Raw genomic sequence first — 20,239 nt, 5'->3', positions numbered from 1 at the left:
GGGGGCGGGCGCCAGAGCGTCCACGGGCCTGCAAGCAGGCAGAGGCACGGGCTCGGGCCCCAACACCCCCACGACGCCACACCCCAACGCGCTCACACGGAAAAGAGGGTCGCGGTGTCGCCCTCCGGGAACGCGAGGACAGCGGCGGGGATCTAGGCTAAAACACTTGTTCAGGCTACACAGGCTCTCAACTGAAATCTGAGTTTAAATGACAAAACCACGGATTCATACATACTCATTACCTTTAGAAACAGGTTCCACGCATGATTCCTGACAGTCAAAAGACTCAGACTACAGTTACATGAAGGCTAATATGTTCCATTTCCTACTCTCATAAATGCTACTCTGGCATTTTAAAAAAGGAGTACTTAAAACACAAACCTAACACAAACACAAAGACTACAACTCCTTCCAAATAGAGTATGTGTTAGAAAACAGCTTGAATACGAGACTATGCTGGCCCATCAAAAAAGTCCAGGTTACCAGGTTATCAGTGTGACCAAGGTCAATTTGGGGTATAGACTGTGTGGCTTTTGTGAGGCACAGACCATGTATTCATTAACAAGTGGAAAAGGAGAATACTGGGTTCAAAATGCAGAACAAGCGAGAAGCCTCATTCTGAAGTTGATTAAGACAAGCTCAAAAGCAGAACTGAGTCAGCATATTTATAAAATTTAACAAAATGATAGGCAGAACAGCAAAGGTGTGCCCAGCGTGAACATTAGGAATCCTAGAAAAAGCAGAATGTGTGATTACCCTGAGACCGTGCAAATGAGAAATCCAACTCCTCAAAAGTCCACTGGTAATTAATAAAAATGATTAAGAACATATCTGCAGTACTGCAGGTTTCAGAAGCTGTGGGTAAAGTATAATTACTGATGTTGTGTTTTTATATAATCAGAATAAAGAACACTGCATTGACAGTATTGTTTTAGAATTTGGAATAGTTAAGATTATAAGCTCTGAAGTAAAGACATGGGGACCCTATTCTAATACTTGATAATGGTGTCTGACCAAGTTACCTCTGAAGCCTCAACTGTCACTCCTATAAAATGGGATAAAACTCACTATTTCATATGAGAGGACAAAATGAGATAATGTGCACTAACTACTTAGCACAAAACCTGGCATGAAGCATACATTCATTAAGAGCAGGCTCTTCTTATCTCCAGCAGGGTGAAATATGTGTGGGTTTGTCTTTGTCTCCACAAAATCAGCATGATGATCAGGAGCTATGACAATCTGTATTGTTAACGTGACAGCTGCTGCTAGTCAAATAAAACCATGACCAGTTATGTATTACCCATCCCTTGTTCAATGTTGAATAGACAGCAGGATTGGGATGATGTGATGCAAACCCTCCCCCTAAGAAACACAGTAGGGAAGTAGGAGGAGGACATTCCTGGTATCTAAATGAGGTGAAGACCCTATTAAACATCCATGGGTCAAGTAGGCCAGGAAGAACTGAACCTCCAGGGTCTAGCCCACTAATACCTTTTATTCCAAAGGTTGGGCCCTGAGAAGGCTGTCGCACACACGCAAATACATTCCGATGAAGGTGGGCACCGAGGGCTTGCACCAACCCAATTGTGGTTGTGCTTTTTCCTTCTCCCAGGGGCGTTGGCGTTATTCTACAAGATGAAAGCAAAAGAGATAAAGGTTTAGATATAGAATTAAGTTTATGTGAGTCACTAAGTCAGACCTAGCATATCCTACAGAATGACTCTAAATCCCAGTAATAAGGAAGACAAAAGGCCTGAGAGGGATCTTTTCTAAGACTCCTAGCTATAACTTCTCCAAAATTGTAAATGAAGACTGCTGTACTTCGCTCTTCTCACATCAGGAGCAAATATTCTTTACCTTGCAGAGAGACACTGCTATCTTTAACCTCTCAATGTATAACCTCAAAAGTTAGCCCCACAATAAAAACAATTGCTCGAGAGATCTAGTGAATTAATGAATTTTGGGTCTAAGAAAAGCAATTCCATCTGAAGACCAGATTTTTATTTATTTATTTATGCAATGGAACATTTTCTCCTCCTCTCCCACCCCTGGTAACCAACAAAGAAACTTTCCTTCTATATATAAACCTTTCCTTGACTTTTTACAATAATAAACTAATATAATATTTGTCCATCTGTGATTGACTCATTTCACTCAGCATAATGTCCTCCAAATTCATCCACTTTATGTGGTGTTTTGCAGACTCTACATTATTCTTTAGGGTTGTATAGTATTCCATTGTGTGTATATACCATAGTTTGGTTATCCATTCTTCTGCTGATGGCACCTAGGCTGCCATCTTTTTGCTATTGTAAATAGTGCTGCAATAAACATGGTAGTGCATATATCTGTTCTTGTCCTGGCTCTCACTGAATACCAGGTTTCAAGATTCAACCCTTCCACTAACTACCTGAATGACTTTGACCAACAATTTTCTCCTCTCTGAAAAACTATAATCTACTCTTACCTATCCTATCTCACAGGTGGTTGTGAGGATCAAGTGAAATATATGTGAAAATGTCAAAACCAAATTATACGAACCTTTCACATATGTCCTAAGTGCAAATATGTGCTAAGTGCAAATATGTGCTAAGTGCCAATGCAACACATGGCAATAACACCAATGATTATAATAGTATGGAGATTCAATCAGCAAAATGAGTTAAGAACCATACCCAGTCACCACTATGTATTTTCCATCAGGCTGGTGCCTCAGGCGTTCTAGTACTGAAAGCAGAACTTTGGCCTTTGTTTCACCATACAATTCCACCTCTTCAGAGAACAGACCAATTTCTCGAGCCAGGTTACCAATGAGCTTCGGTTTGCAAGATCGTGATATTTCAATGTCACTTAAAAGAAATGTAGAAAATCTACATCAATCTTCATTCACTGAATTAAATTAATCCCACACTAGTAACATCCTAGGAGCTTTGGTGGCGTAGTGCCTAAGGCATTTGACTGCTAACCAGAAGGCTGGCGGTTCAAACCCACCAGCCACTCCTCGGAAGGAAGACTGTGCTATCTACTTCCATAGTGATACTGCCTCGAAAACCCGAGGGGTCGCTATGAGTCGAATTCGACTCGACGGCAATGAGTTTGAATTTGTTTTAGAAACATCCTGGTGTGACAATTGTTAGGTGTCAGGCTGCTAATTAAAAGGTTGGTAGTTCAAACCCAGCCAGTTGCTCCGTGGGAGAAAAGACCCAGCAATCTGCTTCCATAAAGATTACAGCCTAGAAAACCTTATGGGGCAGTTCTACTCTGTCACGTGGGGTCATTAAGAGTTGAAATTGACTCCATGGCACCCAACAATAATAGTAACACTTACACTTGACAACCATTGATGGTACTTTCAAAGGAAGCATATTCGTATCCATGGTATCTCTCAGCTAAAACCCATCAATTCCACATTTTAAATCTGTAAAATTTTATTTTTACCTTGGAACAGGTGTCTTGAGATTAAGGTTGTTATATTGAATCTCCCACTTTCCTGGCCTAAATTTTCCCAGGAAACGTTTTGCGCTCTCCACTGTGCTCTAAACAAAATGATATAAATGGAACATAAAAGAGGTAATGATTTTAACTTCCGCCTCTATTCCAAAGCCCAGGCCACTTCAGCTGAATCACAAGACTAACTGCTTCCTGGTCTACCTAGAAACTTGCTTCAATACCAGGCAAGAATCTACAGGCACCTAAAATGCTTTGGGGCTGCTTATGTGCGAAACAGGGCAAGCAAGATGAAACATATCTAGCAAGGTCAATGTGCTTGCTGTTTCCTTTTTGGGGAAGTTACTGTACGCCAGAGCAAATTAGAATAGTGCTATCTCTACTCCCCTCCATGAATGGGACTGGTTCTATTTCTTTGTTCTTCGATTCCCCTTTCTTTTTCCTTCAATAGAATCACACCCTCACTTAGCTTCTGAACATGTCTTAGGGTATTTCTAGTTGGGGAAAAGCACTAACTTGAACTTTGAATTTTACTTGAATTCTATCAGCTCTCTAGAACTATGACAGAAGCATTTATTCACCAGCACCTGCATTAGCATTGCCACCGTCATGGGCCCGACGCCACCAGGAACAGGGGTGATGAAGCTTGCCCTCTCCTTGGCCTCGTTGTATGCCACGTCACCCACAACTTTTTTCCCATTTGGTTTTGTATCATCTGGTCAAGGGAGGAAAATCAAGGACAAGTCTCAGAATTGCAATCCTGGTGTTTATTTCTAAGTTAAGTGATTACAACAGCCTGTTCCAGAAATGAAATAGAAATTAGGTTTCGTAGTTCCATTAGGCTCAAGTACCTACTTTATTTATAAGCTACAGGATGACAGATGTTTGCTATTTCCTAGGGAGAAAATGCTTTACCTGCAAAATCTCACAAGATGCTCAAGTGTTTGTTTAGAACCAGAGGAGAGTACTTTTGTAGTCCATCAGATGGCAAACAAAATACCAAACGTTTCTTAAAACCAACTACCCTATATATAAAGAAAACCTTCTAAAATGCTAATTTGTGAGGTCTATGTGGTAGTTAAATTTGTATATCAACTTGGCTGGGCCTGGCTGAGTGGCTGGGCAGCTGGTGGTAGTTATTCCCCATGATGAGAATCGCAATCAGCTCCATGGTGGGATCTACCACAAGCAGCTGAGTAGCTGCCTTTGGGATGTGGTCTGCTTCCTGTATGTAAGGAGAAGTTTTGGGAATGGTCTCTAGCTTGTGCCACACTTGAACCCTGCATGTAGCCATGTCATTCGTTTTTCAACAGCATGCCATGCTCTGCCAACCTTGGGACTTACAATGGACTTGAATTAATGGCCTGCCGTGTGATTTGGTAACATTGGGACTGTGCCTTTTTATTGGTCAACTTTGGGCTTGGCAGCCTCAGCAGCCAGCAGCTGAGTGTAAAAAAGCCTCTAGTGGCCAGAAGCTGGAGGCAGAGCTGGAGCCCAAGACTCCATCCTCTAGAGCCTGGCACTTTGAACTTGGACTTAAAGCCTCCAAACTATAAGACAATAAACTCCTGTTTGTTAAGGCCATCCCATTTGTGGTATGTTCCTGTCAGAGCAGCACTAGGTAACCAGGAACAGTCTACAAAGAAATTTTTTGGGTGCATAAAGCTCCAACTGTGTCACAGCTGCCAGATACCGTTTCTACAGCAACTGTCAGCATTTTGTAAGCTCCATGCATGAGCTGGAGGAACAATTCAACATCTAATTCCAAAAACGAACAGCTACTTAAATGTATGCTAAAGGCAAAGAATATAATTACACTTCTCTTAAAAGGATACAGAACAACTACAAATCTTACCAGCACAGAAGAGCTATTCAGGAGAACAAAACCCAATGATGCATCATTTTTCACTCGCACAAAGCACATCCTACACTTGGCTTTGGTGCACTTCTGGGAGGAGCTGGGGACAGGGCTAGACCTTGCAGCGCTGAAGCTCCCGAGATCTGGCAGAATCTGAGCCACATCATCACTTTTCTGTGATCAGAACTCCAAAACTGAGACAGGAAGCTTCAGGAAGTGGCCAAGAAGCCAGAATTAAGAGACCCAGGCTCTAAGATCAGCTTTCTTCTAACTGTTAGTCCATAGCCCCTGTGGACTCCATATTTACCTGGAGCCCAAAGATGCAAAGGATTAACACTACCAATGCCTTTGGCTACTAACTAAAAGGCTAGATGTTGCGGTCCACCCAGAGCCACCATGGAAGAAAGGACTGGTGATCTACTTAAAAAAATCAGCCACTGAAAACCATACTGAGCACAGCTGTACTCTGACACACAGAGCTGCCGTGAGTCGGAGTTGACTTGACAGCAACTGGGTTTTTTTTTTTTTTTTAACTTCACAAGGTGGTCGAGAAGCAAACAAGAAAATGTACACATTCTTGAAAATGGAAAAGCATTCTCCAAACATAAGGATTTCTCTTCCCATCTTAGATACTTCAGCTATTTTTTACATGTACTAGGATAACTATAAGGAGCTGGTAAACACAACTCCTTGGGATAGTTTCAGGTTTCTGGAAGATTACAAAACAGCAGGCAAGGACAGAACATTTTCTCTTATAACCCTTAAAGTCAAGTTTCACAATGCCAAGGAACTATGGTTTGCCCTTTGTACAAGTTTTGAGTCTAACCCTGAAGTTGGCTTAAAATACCCCCTGCTCCTGTTTCTATTCATTAATGTCTGTTGTTTTAGTTTTGCCATATATAGGAGACACATACCAACAGCTGCAGAACTAAAGGCTGCACTGGATGAGCTCAGTTCTGCTCCCTAACAATCTATCATAAACACTGTCAGGCTGGACTTGAGTGTCCTCTGATATATACATAGTGTTTCATGGATAGTGTAATGTGGACAGTGGAAAAAGCAAGCATTCTTCAACCTAAGTATATGGTTTCAGTAATGAACAAACATTTTGGTTATCTACCCTTGGCCCTAGATTTCCCTTTCATTGGGAAACTGCATGTATGAATAAAACTTAAGACTGGCAGTACGCTGACTCCTTCATACTTAATTTGGGATTCCCAGTATAGAAACCACTGAAGTGACTGGGGTAGGGTGAGGAATCTGTTCCTTCTTTTTATAGCCCTTCTCAAACTAAGGAGCTCTGGTGGCATAGTGGGTAAGGCATTTGGCTGTTAACCACAAGGTCGGCAGTTCAAACTCATCAGCTGCTCCACGGGAGGAAGATGAGGCAATCTACTTCTGTAAAAATTTACAACTTTGGAAACCCAGTGGGGGTAGTAGCTGTGAGTCAGAATTGACTTGGTGGCGGTGGGCTTTTGGTTTTCTCAAACTTCTGTTAGTAAGCCAAGTGTGAAGAACACTTTTACATGTTTCTCTGACCAAAGCTTTCTGCTCTGCACCTGAATCTTAAAAAAAATACTTCTTTTTTTGAAAAAATATGCATCCCTTAACTCATTCTTAATTTGGGAAGTGACTGAAGCTGTTATCCCTGACTGTACTATGTAAATCATTTAAATTAAAATATGAATCAAGAAGTGGTCACAGCTGTGAGATGTGGCACTTCTAAAATGAACATCTGCAAAGAACAGATTTTAGGTTCCCCAATCACTGCTCAACGTCACTCAATAGTGATTTTGGCACCCTTGCAGAACAGTGCAGGAGGAAGACCGGGCAATCTGTTTCCATCAAGATTTACTGCCTCGGAAACCCAACAGGAGTCGCTATGAGTTGGAATCGATACGATGGCAGTCGGTTTGGTTTTTTGTTTGGGAGACAGTAAAAGTCAGCCAGCCTTATGAATATTTATTTGCCCATGATCAGTAAAAATAGTTTATCAGGAGAAATACTGCTATTCTGTTATACAAATTTTACCCTCTATGTGAGGAATAAGTGTGAACAGGATGCTAAGTTTCATGTTTAAGTCAACATTTCCTATCTGTTTGTAAGACTCAAAATCCCACCCAGGTTTTCCTTCTTCCATCTCTCACATCTAATCCAAAGAACGCCAACAGCAGAACTATCACACAGATGCCAGGTTTTACACAGAATGAGCATGAATGTCATATTGCAAGTATTCAAAGTGAGGAGTTGTAGGAGAGCAATTTCTTTATCACCTATTAGATAATTACACTACAAGAAAATGAGTGATCAATTATGAGCTACTGTCTTAAAAGCATGGAAGGGAGAGTGGGAGGGAGGTTAAAAATGGTGAAGACTTGACAGTGACTAATGTTCCTGGCAGTTTAATGTCTGTATTTCAAACCTGAGATGGGAAGGGAGAAAAAAGATTATTCATGTTATAACTCCCTTCAACAATTCAGCACTGAGTGTTAGGAATTAGAAGGTATAAAGCTGGACACTGCTTACGTGTGGACACCACAGACAAGGCCCTGGAAGGCACAAACGGTTAAGCGCTTGCCTACTAACTGAAAGGCTTGTAGTTCATATCCACCCAGAGGCATCTTGGAAGAAAGGCCTGGCTATCTGCTTCTGAAAGGCGATAGCCATGAAAACCCTGTGAAGCACAGTTCTACTCTGAAAGGCAAGCGGTTGCCATGAGTCAGAACTGACTCAACAGCAGTTGGTTTGGTTTTGGCACCACAGGGACTATTGCCTGTGAAGAATCAATTCTAACAGAAGAGAACCCAGATCCATACGTAACACAACACACATACACTAAAAGAAACCCAAGATTCTATGGGAAGGGAGGGAGGAAATGCAAGACTTTCAAAAGGAGAGAGCATCCCTTGTTGAGGGATGATCAGACAAGGCCTGGGAAGAGAAAAGGGCATTTTAATAGACAGAGAGGAGGAAAGGAAGTGGCTGAAGGTGAAAGTCATGGCTGAGCCTTATTCAATTGTGTAGCCCGCTATCTGGCACAGTGCTTGATCCACAGAAATAGCTGCTCAGTTAAAGGCTGTTATTTTCTTCAATCTATCAGGGACCTATGCAGGTATTCACTGTACTGTTCTTTCAAGTTTCCTGTTTGAAAAACTTCCTGATGTAATGACAGCCTGCTTCACCAATGAAAGCCTGCATAGAAAGTGCAAAGGACAGATGAGCATCTGAAGGGGACATCAAGTCATCCTGTTGTACAAAAGTTTAAGATAGGTATTCACAAAGTGAGTGACAAAAAAGGCTACAGGAGTGGGTTGAAATTACAGAGTAAGGCTAAGGAGTCTGGCAAATAACGTGGGAGAAGAAGGTCCCAGAGCTATGTCACAAGGTCGGTGTGGCAAGGCACAAGCATGCAGATCGGCATGACTGGTGATCAGCTGGAGCAGGGAGACCAGTAAGAAGTTTGTAAGAGTCCAGGTAAGGGGGTAACATTCTGTGGTGATGCTCACAACAGAGGAGAGAGAGAATCTATCCCTGCCTGGAGGAAAGCCTAGGTCAAACATCTTAGTTAAGAAAGCCGATCTAGAGGATCTTTCAAGGAGGAGTCCTTCTTCTGGACTCACACTGCCCGTTACAAGGATTACACTATATTTTAAATCTATATCTCACCTTTGTTAAAATAAAAGGTGACTTCTACATGAAGATAAAGACACATCCTCCCAGCCTCTCTCCCTGGACCACACCACCTTGGAAGCTATGTATCTTGGAAATACAGGTTCTGACATCAGGTGGGCATACCCTAGGTAGCAACTACATCATTTACTAAAAGTGTGTGCCCTGAAGCAAGTCTCTCTCTAAATCTTACAATGTCAAGCATAAAACAGAGACAACAGGTTCACAGACTTTATTGAAGACCCAGACATAATCCTTTCTCCACCTATTTCTCCACCAGAAACCACCTTACCTCCAGCAATGCTTACCTGGAACATAATTAATTCCACAGTCAATGACTATGGCCCCAGGTTTGATCCACTCCCCTTTCACCATCTCAGGCTGACCCACTGCAACTACCACGATATCACCCTTGTTTACCTGGAGAAAAGGAATAGTGACTTTAGAAATTAAAGAATGAAATGAACAAACAAAAACCTAGAGGGGTAAAGGGCAGCCCTGAATGTTGCATCAAATTCTTAGTTGGCATCACCTATTTCACAGGTTACAGTCCAAATGCTGCACACCATGTCTGATAGCCCTTCATGTGCAGGCTCATCCCCAAAGCCTGCCAGGAAGCTCCTTCCACTGCAGATGTTACGGGGAAACTGATGAGAACCTGCAGAGCAGGGGTAGCATAGGCTGGGAGCCACGGACCCAGGACACTACCCCTGAGGTATGTAAGATGGGAGATAGTTCCCTCTCCTATCAAATGAGGGTACTCCCACCTCACACAGACTCTGAGAGAATGGAAAGAGAGAAAAGGTGCTGGCCCCTCTCCCACTGTCTCCTCACGTTTAGGAGAATGTGCTGCCAACCAACCAAAACCAAACCTGTTGCCTCCAAGTTAATTCTGACTCATAGCAACCCTACAGGACAGAATGGAACTGCACCATAAGGTTTGCAACACTGCAATCTTTACAGAAGCAAACTGCCACATCCTTTCTTTGCAGAGTGGCTGGTTGGTTCAAACCACTGACATTTTGGTTAGCAGCCAAGCACTTAACTACTGTGCCAGCAGGGCAGCCTATGCTATTAACAGGGACATGTATGGGTGAAACTTCTTGGGCTAAGGGATTCAATGCAAAGGTCAAGAACATGCTGCCATAGATGCTACAAGACCACTGTCCACAACCTCTCAGGTGCACTTGTACCTCTGGGTAGCAGGCCACCACTGGTGACAATATGCAATCCCAGAACCTATGCTGGTAAGACTTATTTACCATGAGGTGGACTGGAGTAAAAAGAGTATGGACAGAAGGGGGTAATGGGAAGTGGCTGTTTACTGGGCACAGTTTCTTTTGGAGTGATGAAAACATTCTGCAGCTGGAGAATGGTGAAGGCTGCACATTCAGAACATATGAACTTTGGCTCCTACATGTGTGCTAGCCATGTAAACTTGGGCAAGTTTTTAATATGAGTTGTGTCCTCATTTTGTAAAACCAAACAAGACTCATGGAGGTTAAAGATAAAATGAGTGTAAAATACATGGCAGTGCCTGGCACTTAAACGTCAGTCAACCCCCTTATGGGAAGAGCGCACACACGTACATGCACAGAGTAGGCGTCTACACCACTCTGACCCCTTACCTCCACATCCAGATTGGCAGTCTTTGAGTGGCAGGTGGTCACTGTGGCGCTGTTCCACAGAAGCAAGTCATGCATTGGGGCACCAACTACTTTACTACGCCCAACCACTACGGCATGACTTCCAGCAATCTGCACCCCTAAAAGAAAAGCCAGCATGCATCAGAGCTGGGAGAAGGAACGGCCCTCCTTCACGTGCCACTTAAACAGGAAAATTCAGAACAATTAATCCACAAAAGCAGATTCTTAGCATCAAGCTGAAACCTTCATGAAAATATTCCTTCTTTGGTGACAATATTCTCAACTCTAGGTTTTTAGTTACAAATTAAGACTTGTACATGTGGCCTTCCTGCCATGGGTTTTAGAGAGAAGCGTAAGCCAAGATCCATTCTTTGAGTCATAAGGGAATAAGAAGAAACCTACACTCAAAGAAAAAAAAAATTCAACATACTACTAAACAGCCATATGGAAGGCGGCATCGGATTAATTTACATGGGAAAACAGTTAAAACAAAGAGAGTAAATGTAAATGGGGTGAATGGAAGAGAAGAAAATTAGATCAATATTGGTAATTCTTTCCAAGTTCAGTAAGGACACATATGCAGTTCCTAATCCAAATTTCCTTTTTGGCTTAGGGCCTGAGGCAAAGGGTTACTTGCAGGGAAGTGAGAAAGGAGAAACTCATCTGTAGTAGAAAGCTCTTCTTTTTGCCTATTTAGCATCCATTGGCAACACTGTGGTTGTCAGCTGCTTTTCAGCAGATCTCGACTCACAGCAACCCCACGTGGATCAGAGTAGACCTGCTTTACAGGGTTTTCAAGACTTTGACCTTTCGGAATCAGACTGCCAGGCCTTTCTTCCGAGGTGCCTGTGGGTGGGCTGGAATCACCACCTTTCAGGTAGCAGGCGGGTACTTAACTCTTGCATTACCCAGAGACTCCACTGGCAATGTGCCAATGTCCTTTTCAGGACTGTTACACTCCACTCAACAGAGATGATTTGAGTGCACAACCTATAGCAGACAAGTGACCAAATTTTCAGTCCCAGCCAATGAAATCCAACTCCACAACTGTTTGGTCTAAGGATGGAATTGCCTAGAAGCACCAAGTGGAACCTGAGAATGAAGGCACCCACAAAGAAAGCAAAGATCAGATCTGGAGAACTTGGTCTGAATGCCTCTATCCAGCCATGGCTGAAGGCGGTTAGTGTTGAAAATCATGCTACTTATGTAAATTTAACTTACTCTGAGAAAGATAAACTCTTATATAATGTGCATATCATAAACATTTAGAAGCAAAGAGCTCACGATTTAAGGAGTGTTTAAAAGCTACCTCACTATACTGTTTTGGATTCGCCAATTAGGGCAAATGGCAGCTTTATCATCAATACAAGGAAGTCGGAAAACTATAGCTGCTACAGCTCCATGGATTGTTTTTTATAAAGTTGTAATAGATCGTTTGCTAAATATGCTGCAGAATATAAATTCAGTGTCGGTAGAACAGGAATAGTTGTCCCAAGGCTGATGGCTTGACCCTTTTCTTGCCAACCACAGAAATTTTCATTTGTGCTTGGGGGAAAAAAACAGGCCAATACTTTCTACTTGAAACTTTTGACCCACTTCCTTTAACAGGATACACCACCTTGTAAAAATAACCTCTGCGAGAAAGCAGATTACTCATTGCCAGGAGCTGGGAAAAAGGGGATAATGGGAAGTGAGTGTTTTCTGGGTATGAAATTTCTTTTTGGGGTGATGAAAATATTCTAGAACTAGATAGTGGTGAGGACTGTACAACACCGTGAACATACTAAATGTCACTGAGCGGTACACTTCAAAATGGTTAAAATTGTAAAGCTTATGTTACGTGTATTTAACCACAATACAAATAAATAAATAATGCCTTTCAAGTATTCATGATAAAATTAAAGAATCAAGGTGATGACTAGGTAATGGAGTAATCCAGCCAACTGTGAAAGGGGTCTTCTCCAGCCACCTGTGTAGCCCTAAAATGACTATGGAGGCTCAGGGCCCATTTCAGTGGTGGGAACTTTTCAGTATAAGGTTTCATCGTTTCATACTCTGAATTCTTAGTACCATATGGGTTATTTTTTTTACAAAGAGAAATTGCTTTGAACTCAAATAACCATGAGTCAAATCTTGGCACTATGGCTAACTAGCTGAGTCTCTTAAACAAGTTACTTAATCTCTCTGAACCTGTTTTCTCAGCTGTTGAGCAGCAACAGTATGTACTCCTAGAGTTGTTGAGAAAACCCGGTGAATATTTAGGTGAAGTCCCTTGGAGCCAGGCCTGTGTGCCAAGGAAGTCCATGTATTTATGGCCCACAATGTAGCTCCTCTACACTTCCACGTGTCAAGACCAGGCTCCAGGAAATGATGCTCTGGGTTTTGTTGGTTTATTTTTCACCTGTCTCTTTGATGAGTTCCAAGCATCCTTTAGGTGTACAAGGAATGAAACAGTCATTTAGGTCACCTCTAGCAAGCTTTCCGGCACTGATGCTAGTCAATCTAAAATAGTAAAATAGATGAAAATAATTAGGATTCTTTACTTTTTAGAAGCAAACATGCTGTGGTCCCAAAATAGAAGTACCTTATAAATGGAATCATGCGATACAATATAGAAAACCAAGCCACACTCACCCATCCACATCCTTTTCGGGTACAATAGCATTGATCACTGTTTTGGTGTTAATGGGATTTTCTGAATCTAAAGGAAGCTGCACTAGGAACCCATGCACAGTGGAGTCTTCATTCAAAGATGTAACACATTTTAACACCTAAAAGTAATAACACATACAATTTGTTGACCATATACAAATCGAAAGGGCAAAGAAAAACTTTCTAACTAAATACTCAGGTTGTCCATTTCCCCCCAAGAATTAAATTATAGTCCTCTCAAACGTATTTCCTCTTGAATCCTGAACACAACACTACTTTAACATAAAATATATCCCCCAGGTATCTGGTAAGAAATCCATCAAATAAAAGACCTAAGAACTTTAATATCTTAGTACTGCAATAATAATGCCCACGTCACCATCATCCAAACCATGATATAGAGCAGCACTAGCCAATACTACTTTGGGTGATGGTGAAAATGTTCTATAATGTGTATATAATGATCCCTAGCCATAGGTGGTTACTGACCACTGGAAATGTGGTTAGTGTACTAAGAAATGGAATTTTAAATTTCATTCCATTTTAATTTAATAAGCCGTAAGGAGCTGCTCTTGCTGTGTGCCATCAAGTTGGCTCCGACTCAGTGACCCAACAGGACAGAGAAGAACTGGCTCCACAGGGTTGCTAGGCCACAGTGTTTACGGAGCAGATGGCCAGGTCTTCCTCCTAACGTGGAACTAGTGCTGACCACAGATACAGAACATTTCTATGACCTCAGAAAGTTCCCTTCCTCTCTTGCCCTTTCCAGTCAATCCCACCACCTACAGGCAACCCTATCATCGATTTGTTTTGCCTATTCTTGAAGATCATACAAATGGAATACTCATTTGGATTTTAAAATGCAAGAAGCTACAGGCTAAGACCCAGGGACCATTTTTCTCGTTTTTAATACTTTATTGTGTTTTAGGTAAAAGTTTACAAAGCAAATTAGGTTTTCATTTAACATTATACAGATTGTTCTATGACATTGATTATAGTTTTCACAGTGTGTCACCATTCTCATTATTTCCATTCTGTTTGTCCTGTTTCCATTGATCTAGCTTCCCTGCTCCTCCTAGCCTTCTCCCATCTTTGCTTTTGGGTAATGTTGACCGTGTGTTCTCCTATAGTTGATTGTTTATGGGAGCACATTATTCACGAGTGTGTTTATTTATAAGCTAATGTTATTTGGCTGAAAGGTGACCTCTGGGAATGGCTTCACTTAGAGATTACTTTTCAATGAGCATCACAGATGACTTGGAAGCAAGTGTTACCTAAAGCACACTTTGAATAATGCATGTTCATACCCTAGGACTGAACCACTTACTTGGTGGGTATTTTCAAGGGGCAGAGTCTGTGAATAAAAGAATTACCTAGAGATGTATATACATTAAACATTATCAGTCTCTAAAGTGCCAAAACTAGAGAGGAAAGCTCTTCAACTGCCCTCTTAACAGTTGATGCCTAACAGCTCACCTCAGTTTCTGTGGCTGTTCTTGGTAATTTAATGTGAGTTGCTTTGATGCCAATCTGCAAAAAACGAACATTTAAAACAGGTAAATGGCATGTAAACTAGAGATATGGGCCCATTTATTTCCAGACAGGACTAAAAGCAACCAGAGGGTGTTTGTCATCACTTCATCCTTACATGTTATGAAGAATTATTCTCTCATTTTGACCCATTCATCATTTATTTATCAATTGTCACCACCACAATTAAGCAATTTCCTGCTATCCCTATTCTTCGGGAAGTAAGCATACCATTGATGAGAAAATATTCAAGGTAAACCAAAGGCTGTAGAGCCAAGCCACCCATTTCTGACTTACAAAATCAAATCTGCTTTGAGTGGTGAAGTTTTAATGGGGAGAGGCACAAAGGGCAAGGGATGAAAGACAGGACTGGGGTGGAGGCATGGGTTGGGGGGGGGGTGGCACCCCGGTCTAGGATTTTACCTCTTCAGCAGCCTTCAGCTTCACATTTATATAAAGATTTGAATCACTTCTGTTGCCAACCTAGAATAATAAATACATGCAAATCAGATGCTTAAGGGAAGAGCAAAGTGTACAGAAAAGCTTCTAAAATCATAGTTTTGATAAAAGGAATGTTTAATCATGCGATGCTTAGTGCAGAGAACTTTTACAGGAGAATAAGGAGAACGCAGTAGCAGGACAGGGATGTGAGCACAGGCATATTGCACCTCACCCCCTAAACAACACCCTGCTTATTCCCACTTTAACAGCTAGGGGTAAAGAAAACGTAGGGACCTCAGCATCTGCATTAAAAACCAGGCAAGGCTGCTACAAGCCTGGCAGAAACACGTGGAACCATCAAGCAGACATACCATAGCATCAGGGTGTGGAAGGAAGGAAAAACACCTAGGCTGAGAGAGGCAGGCACTCCCAAAAGGCACATTCCACACTTGCACAGGTGGGCCAGGGAATGGCTTAGGCTCAGCCACACAGACAAACCAGTTTGGATTGACTAATTCTAGTTTACAGAGTATGGATATCACGGGAGGCAGCAATACGCACCCTCAAGACAGAGAGGAAAGTATGGCATTGAAGACAAACCGAACCACTGTGCTGTGTCCCACTCTGCTCCCTTTGTTTCTTTCATGAACATACTCAAGAGCTTTCCATTCTAAGATGCCTCTGCAGTGGACCTGAACCGTCAACCTTCTGTGAGCAGCCAAGTGAGTTAACGATTTGTACCACCCAGGACTCCTTTCTTTACTTAAGAACATACTTAAGAGTTTTTCATGGTAACTGTTTATCTGTAAAATGAGATTTTACAAATATTTTTCCATACCCAGCACTTCGCCTTTTAAAGTCTGAAATATTCTCTCAATATGATGTCATCATAATTTTGATTTCTCCAGTATTGCAGGGGGAAAAGTGGTAGGTTCCTTGATACCAAAGATAACTGAAGCACAGTTCTTTGTAACAGTATTCCCAGACCTTGTCATGTCCATGCTGTGATTGGAAGCACCCCTTCAGATTTTACTAAGCAAAGTCCAAACATGGCCTTAATCTTGGTCTCAGCTGTGCATTACATACAAAATATTGTTCTCTGATGCTAATTTAAATTTCAAGAAAGCCAGAAGTGTCCTTTGTGGGGAAGTGGGTTTTTCCATCAATCATTTGCACTTTAGTTACCTCCTGTGAGATCTCTCTAGCATTTTCATGCCTCTCCTCTCATAGTTACTCTCTGGTCATTTTCTACACACATTCCTCGTGCCAACCACCTACCCTTCCTGATTTGTGATCACCCGGCTGATATACTCTGAGATTTTTAGATCAAAGTAGAAAGGGAGGTGGTTCCAAGTATGAAAGTGTTTTTTTCTCTTACAGTTTTCATTAATATTTATAACTAAAATTAGTTATTTAGACTTCACTCTGAGAATAACAGGTTTCATAGCTCACTGCTAGGCCTTTTTTAACCACAACTTCTCTGTTCTAGACTGTCTTCATTCATCTATGAGGTAGTCGAAATGCATCTATTAGTAACTTTTCTACCAAAGGTCCGTAAGCATCTTTCTGAGTGTGGTGTCGTTGGAAGTACATTTCTGCTGCCCTTGCATGTGAAGGATCCCTTTGGTTGAAACTTGAAGCCACAGCCTTTTTCTGCAGATGCTGTCTGTGTCGTGTAGTGTTGGCATGTGGTGTTACAGGAGACATGTCTGAAGTCCTTGTTGCCCTTGCTGCTCTTTCATGGGTAACTTATACATGAATGTGTTTGAAGAAATTTTCCTAAAACTTCAAAACTGCTGCCAGTTTAAAAAAAAAAAAAAAAACTTAATAATGATAAGCATATGTCAAAGTTGTATTATAATCCTATTGCCCAAGAAAAGACCCCTAAGAAACCAATCCAAAGACTTACTCTCGGTATAGGCATCTGATAGGAGGAAATGGTTATGTAATCATTGTTAGACAAGACACAAAAAGAATGTTTAGTTAACGATTCTTGACTGACAGTCACCTGAGTGGGTAGAAGACTGGTTTCTCAGAACAAATCTTAATCCCTTCATAGTTTATCAGAAAATTACTTAAGCATTTTATTAAGAATGCTAATTTCTTCCTTGAAGGAGGCTGAAAACTACATCCCTCATACACAATGTCCTATGCCAGAACAAGTTAGGAAACACTTTTTTTTTTTAATGCCATGGGTCTGCAAACTGTTGCTATAAAGGGCCAGACAGTATCTGTCTTAGGCTTTGCAGGCCACATACTCTGCAGCATATTCTTTGTCTTCTTCACTTTTTTAAATCCTATGAAAATGTTAAGGGCCAATAACCTTGGCCATAATTTACTGACCACCGTTTTCATGTGTTTTTTTTGTCCATGTGTTTTGTGATGGTTGAATAGAAAGCATTTTGAATAGTTTCTAGTAGGAAGTGTTAACTATTTACCATTAAGAATTAAAGTATCCTACACGCTAGGGTGATGGAAATGCAGCCTCATTCATATCTCTCATGAATGCAAAGTCAAGTCTTAATTTCTTTTAAATATTTACTTATTTGGGAAGTTACCATTCCATTAAAAAAAAATCCACCTTTTTAATATATACTTGGCTACATCATGAATGTCCTTGAATGCAATGCCAAGGAGTGAGGGAAGCATAAAAAAGGAAATGCAATTGGGTTTTGGAGACAGACTGACCTGGGTTCTTATGCCAGACTCAGTCCATCTCTGACTGTGCCTTTGGGCATGTTATCCAAGATCTCTGACCATCAGTTAGTTACCTTGACTATAGGGGAACAGCACCCACCTTGCAGAAGTAATATAAAAATTGCAACAATTAGAAATATATATATAAATCTTTTGAATTGTAGTGTTGTTGTTGTTATGTGCCGTCGAGTCGGACCCGACTCATAGTGACCCCACCTTGGGTTTTCGAGGCAGTATCACTACGGAAGTAGATTGCCCCATCTTCCTTCCGAGGAGTGGCTGGTGGGTTTGAACCGCCAGCTCTCTGGTTAGCAGTCAAGTGCCTGAGGCACTACGCTACCAGAGCTCCCTCAAATTGTAGTAGACACTATAAATAACACTGTCATTCCTTCTAGAAAGGATGAGGAGAGGGTATGGTGGGACTGTGATCAAATTCACAATGTGACAAAAGCTGCATGCCGTAGAGGCAGGGAGGCCACATCTTCTGACTTCCTCTAACCCCACAAGAGGAAGACAGAATCACCATCAATAGCCTGAGGCCTATTCCCTCCAGACCTTTCATTAACCCCAACACCTCCTGCAGCACCCACCACCTCTTTGCTGGGTTTGATAATTCGCTGCAATGGCCACAAAGAACTCACAGATTATGGGGTTTATTAGGGAAGCAACAGGCTATGATTCAAGTTCAGGAGCAACACACAGTCTCTCTCAGCCCACCGTCTCTCAGCCAATAGTCTCCCTCAGTCTCTGTCCCAGCAGTGTGTGTCTCTCGGTTCCTCTCTCCCATTAATGTGTCTCTTGGTGTCTCTTTTTCAGCAGCACGTCTCTCAGGAGTGTGTTTCTCTCAGCAGCACATCTTTCTCAGTCAGCAGTCAGAGACTTTTTGCCTCTAGGAGGGCTCCTTTTGAGCCTAGCAGAGTGGCCAGACTAACCAACCATTACATTAGAATTCTAAGCACCTGAGAGCAAACTTCCTAGAACATTGCTTTGGGCCACTCTCAACAGAAATACCCCAGGTGGATAACTTTAACAATCAAGAGCTCCTCAGTTGCTCACAGAAAATTCCACCATGGAGTTTACAAAGACTTATGGCTAGAAAAGCCATACCAAGTAATTTACTACACAACTGCAGTTGTGGTCAAGAGGACAGACTGGAGACTCTAGATCTGAACCCTAAAATCAGTAAAGAGGCGGCTTTAGTGGCCTGGGAGAAGATGAGGGCCTGACCTAAGGAGGGAGCAGTGGAAATGAAGAGGAGGGAACAGATTCCAAGAGTTTACAAGATGTAGAATCAATAGGACAATAATGGTCTTGGTGGGATGTAGGGAGTGAGGGAGGGACACCCTAAAAAGATGACCCTGCAATGCTTAGAGGACCCTAAGCCTCTGTTAAGGGTGCTGGAAAAATTCGGGAACAGTTAATGGTGATGGATGAACATGATGAACATAATTAAAGTCACTAAACCATACCTGCGAAGATTATAGAAATGACAAGTGTTTTATTGCCTATATACCTGTTGTTGTCAGCTGCTGTGACCTGTTTTCTGAGGTGTCTCTAGTGGGTTCAACCTGCAAATCTCTTGGCTAGTCAAAGAGTGCTTAACCATTTGCACCATCCAGGGAGACTCCTACCTATATATTTACCATAATTAAAAAAAAAAAAAAAGAGAGAGAGAGATGATGTTGGGTTTTTCACCTGGGCATGTGGGAGAAGGTAGTGTCCATCACCAGCACAGAAAAGACAAGAGATCCAAGACAATGGAGATGTGATTACAACATAATATGTAAACCTTGTATCATAGAAAAATGTTGACTCAGGTGTGCTAAAGTGAAAGACTAAAAAAAAATCTACCACTGTTTGTGGACAAGGCCATAGGAGACAATCTGCAGAACAATGTTTATGTAACAAATACACTTGTAATCATTAAGTCCAAAATAAAAGTTTGGAAGTCAATTTTAAAAGCAGGAATGAGGGCAGAAATCTCTCAAAACTGCTAAGGAAAGGTTTACAGAAACAGATTTCTTGACTATGACACTTATGTCTTTCCATAATAAATAATTCACAAGAATAAGCCAAAAAATAACCGGCCCCCAAATGTACAGAGTGTACACCTACAATATATACCTTTTATTCTTACTTAGTAATTACAGAAAAGGAAAACCCACCCCAGGAGAGAACACATCCGGCACAGAGCTGGCCTCCTATGCTTTTCTTCTTGACTAAGGCCTAAGGCCTCTTGACTACTCCCGGTCTCTCTAATGGGGAAATAATGTGCAATTATATGGGAACAATGTTT

At 41.7% G+C, this 20,239-nt stretch overlaps 1 protein-coding gene across 1 annotated transcript in view; it reads right to left on the bottom strand.

Annotated features, from left to right (window-relative positions):
- Positions 1-20,239, bottom strand: part of MTHFD1 (methylenetetrahydrofolate dehydrogenase, cyclohydrolase and formyltetrahydrofolate synthetase 1) — a 76,850-nt gene that overhangs the window by 28,305 nt on the left and 28,306 nt on the right. The window contains 10 exon segments of the mRNA XM_007942281.2: positions 1,495-1,631; positions 2,679-2,852; positions 3,442-3,539; positions 4,038-4,165; positions 9,286-9,397; positions 10,606-10,742; positions 13,025-13,125; positions 13,258-13,394; positions 14,752-14,805; positions 15,229-15,288. Of these exon segments, the coding sequence (XP_007940472.2) occupies positions 1,495-1,631; positions 2,679-2,852; positions 3,442-3,539; positions 4,038-4,165; positions 9,286-9,397; positions 10,606-10,742; positions 13,025-13,125; positions 13,258-13,394; positions 14,752-14,805; positions 15,229-15,288 (1,138 nt within the window).

The sequence above is a fragment of the Orycteropus afer genome, unplaced genomic scaffold, assembly GCF_000298275.1.
Source record: "Orycteropus afer afer isolate SDZICR_OR568_19922 unplaced genomic scaffold, OryAfe1.0 scaffold00088, whole genome shotgun sequence".
Classification (NCBI taxonomy): Eukaryota; Metazoa; Chordata; class Mammalia; order Tubulidentata; family Orycteropodidae; genus Orycteropus; species Orycteropus afer.
This window is presented reverse-complemented; position numbering and strand designations above follow the sequence as displayed.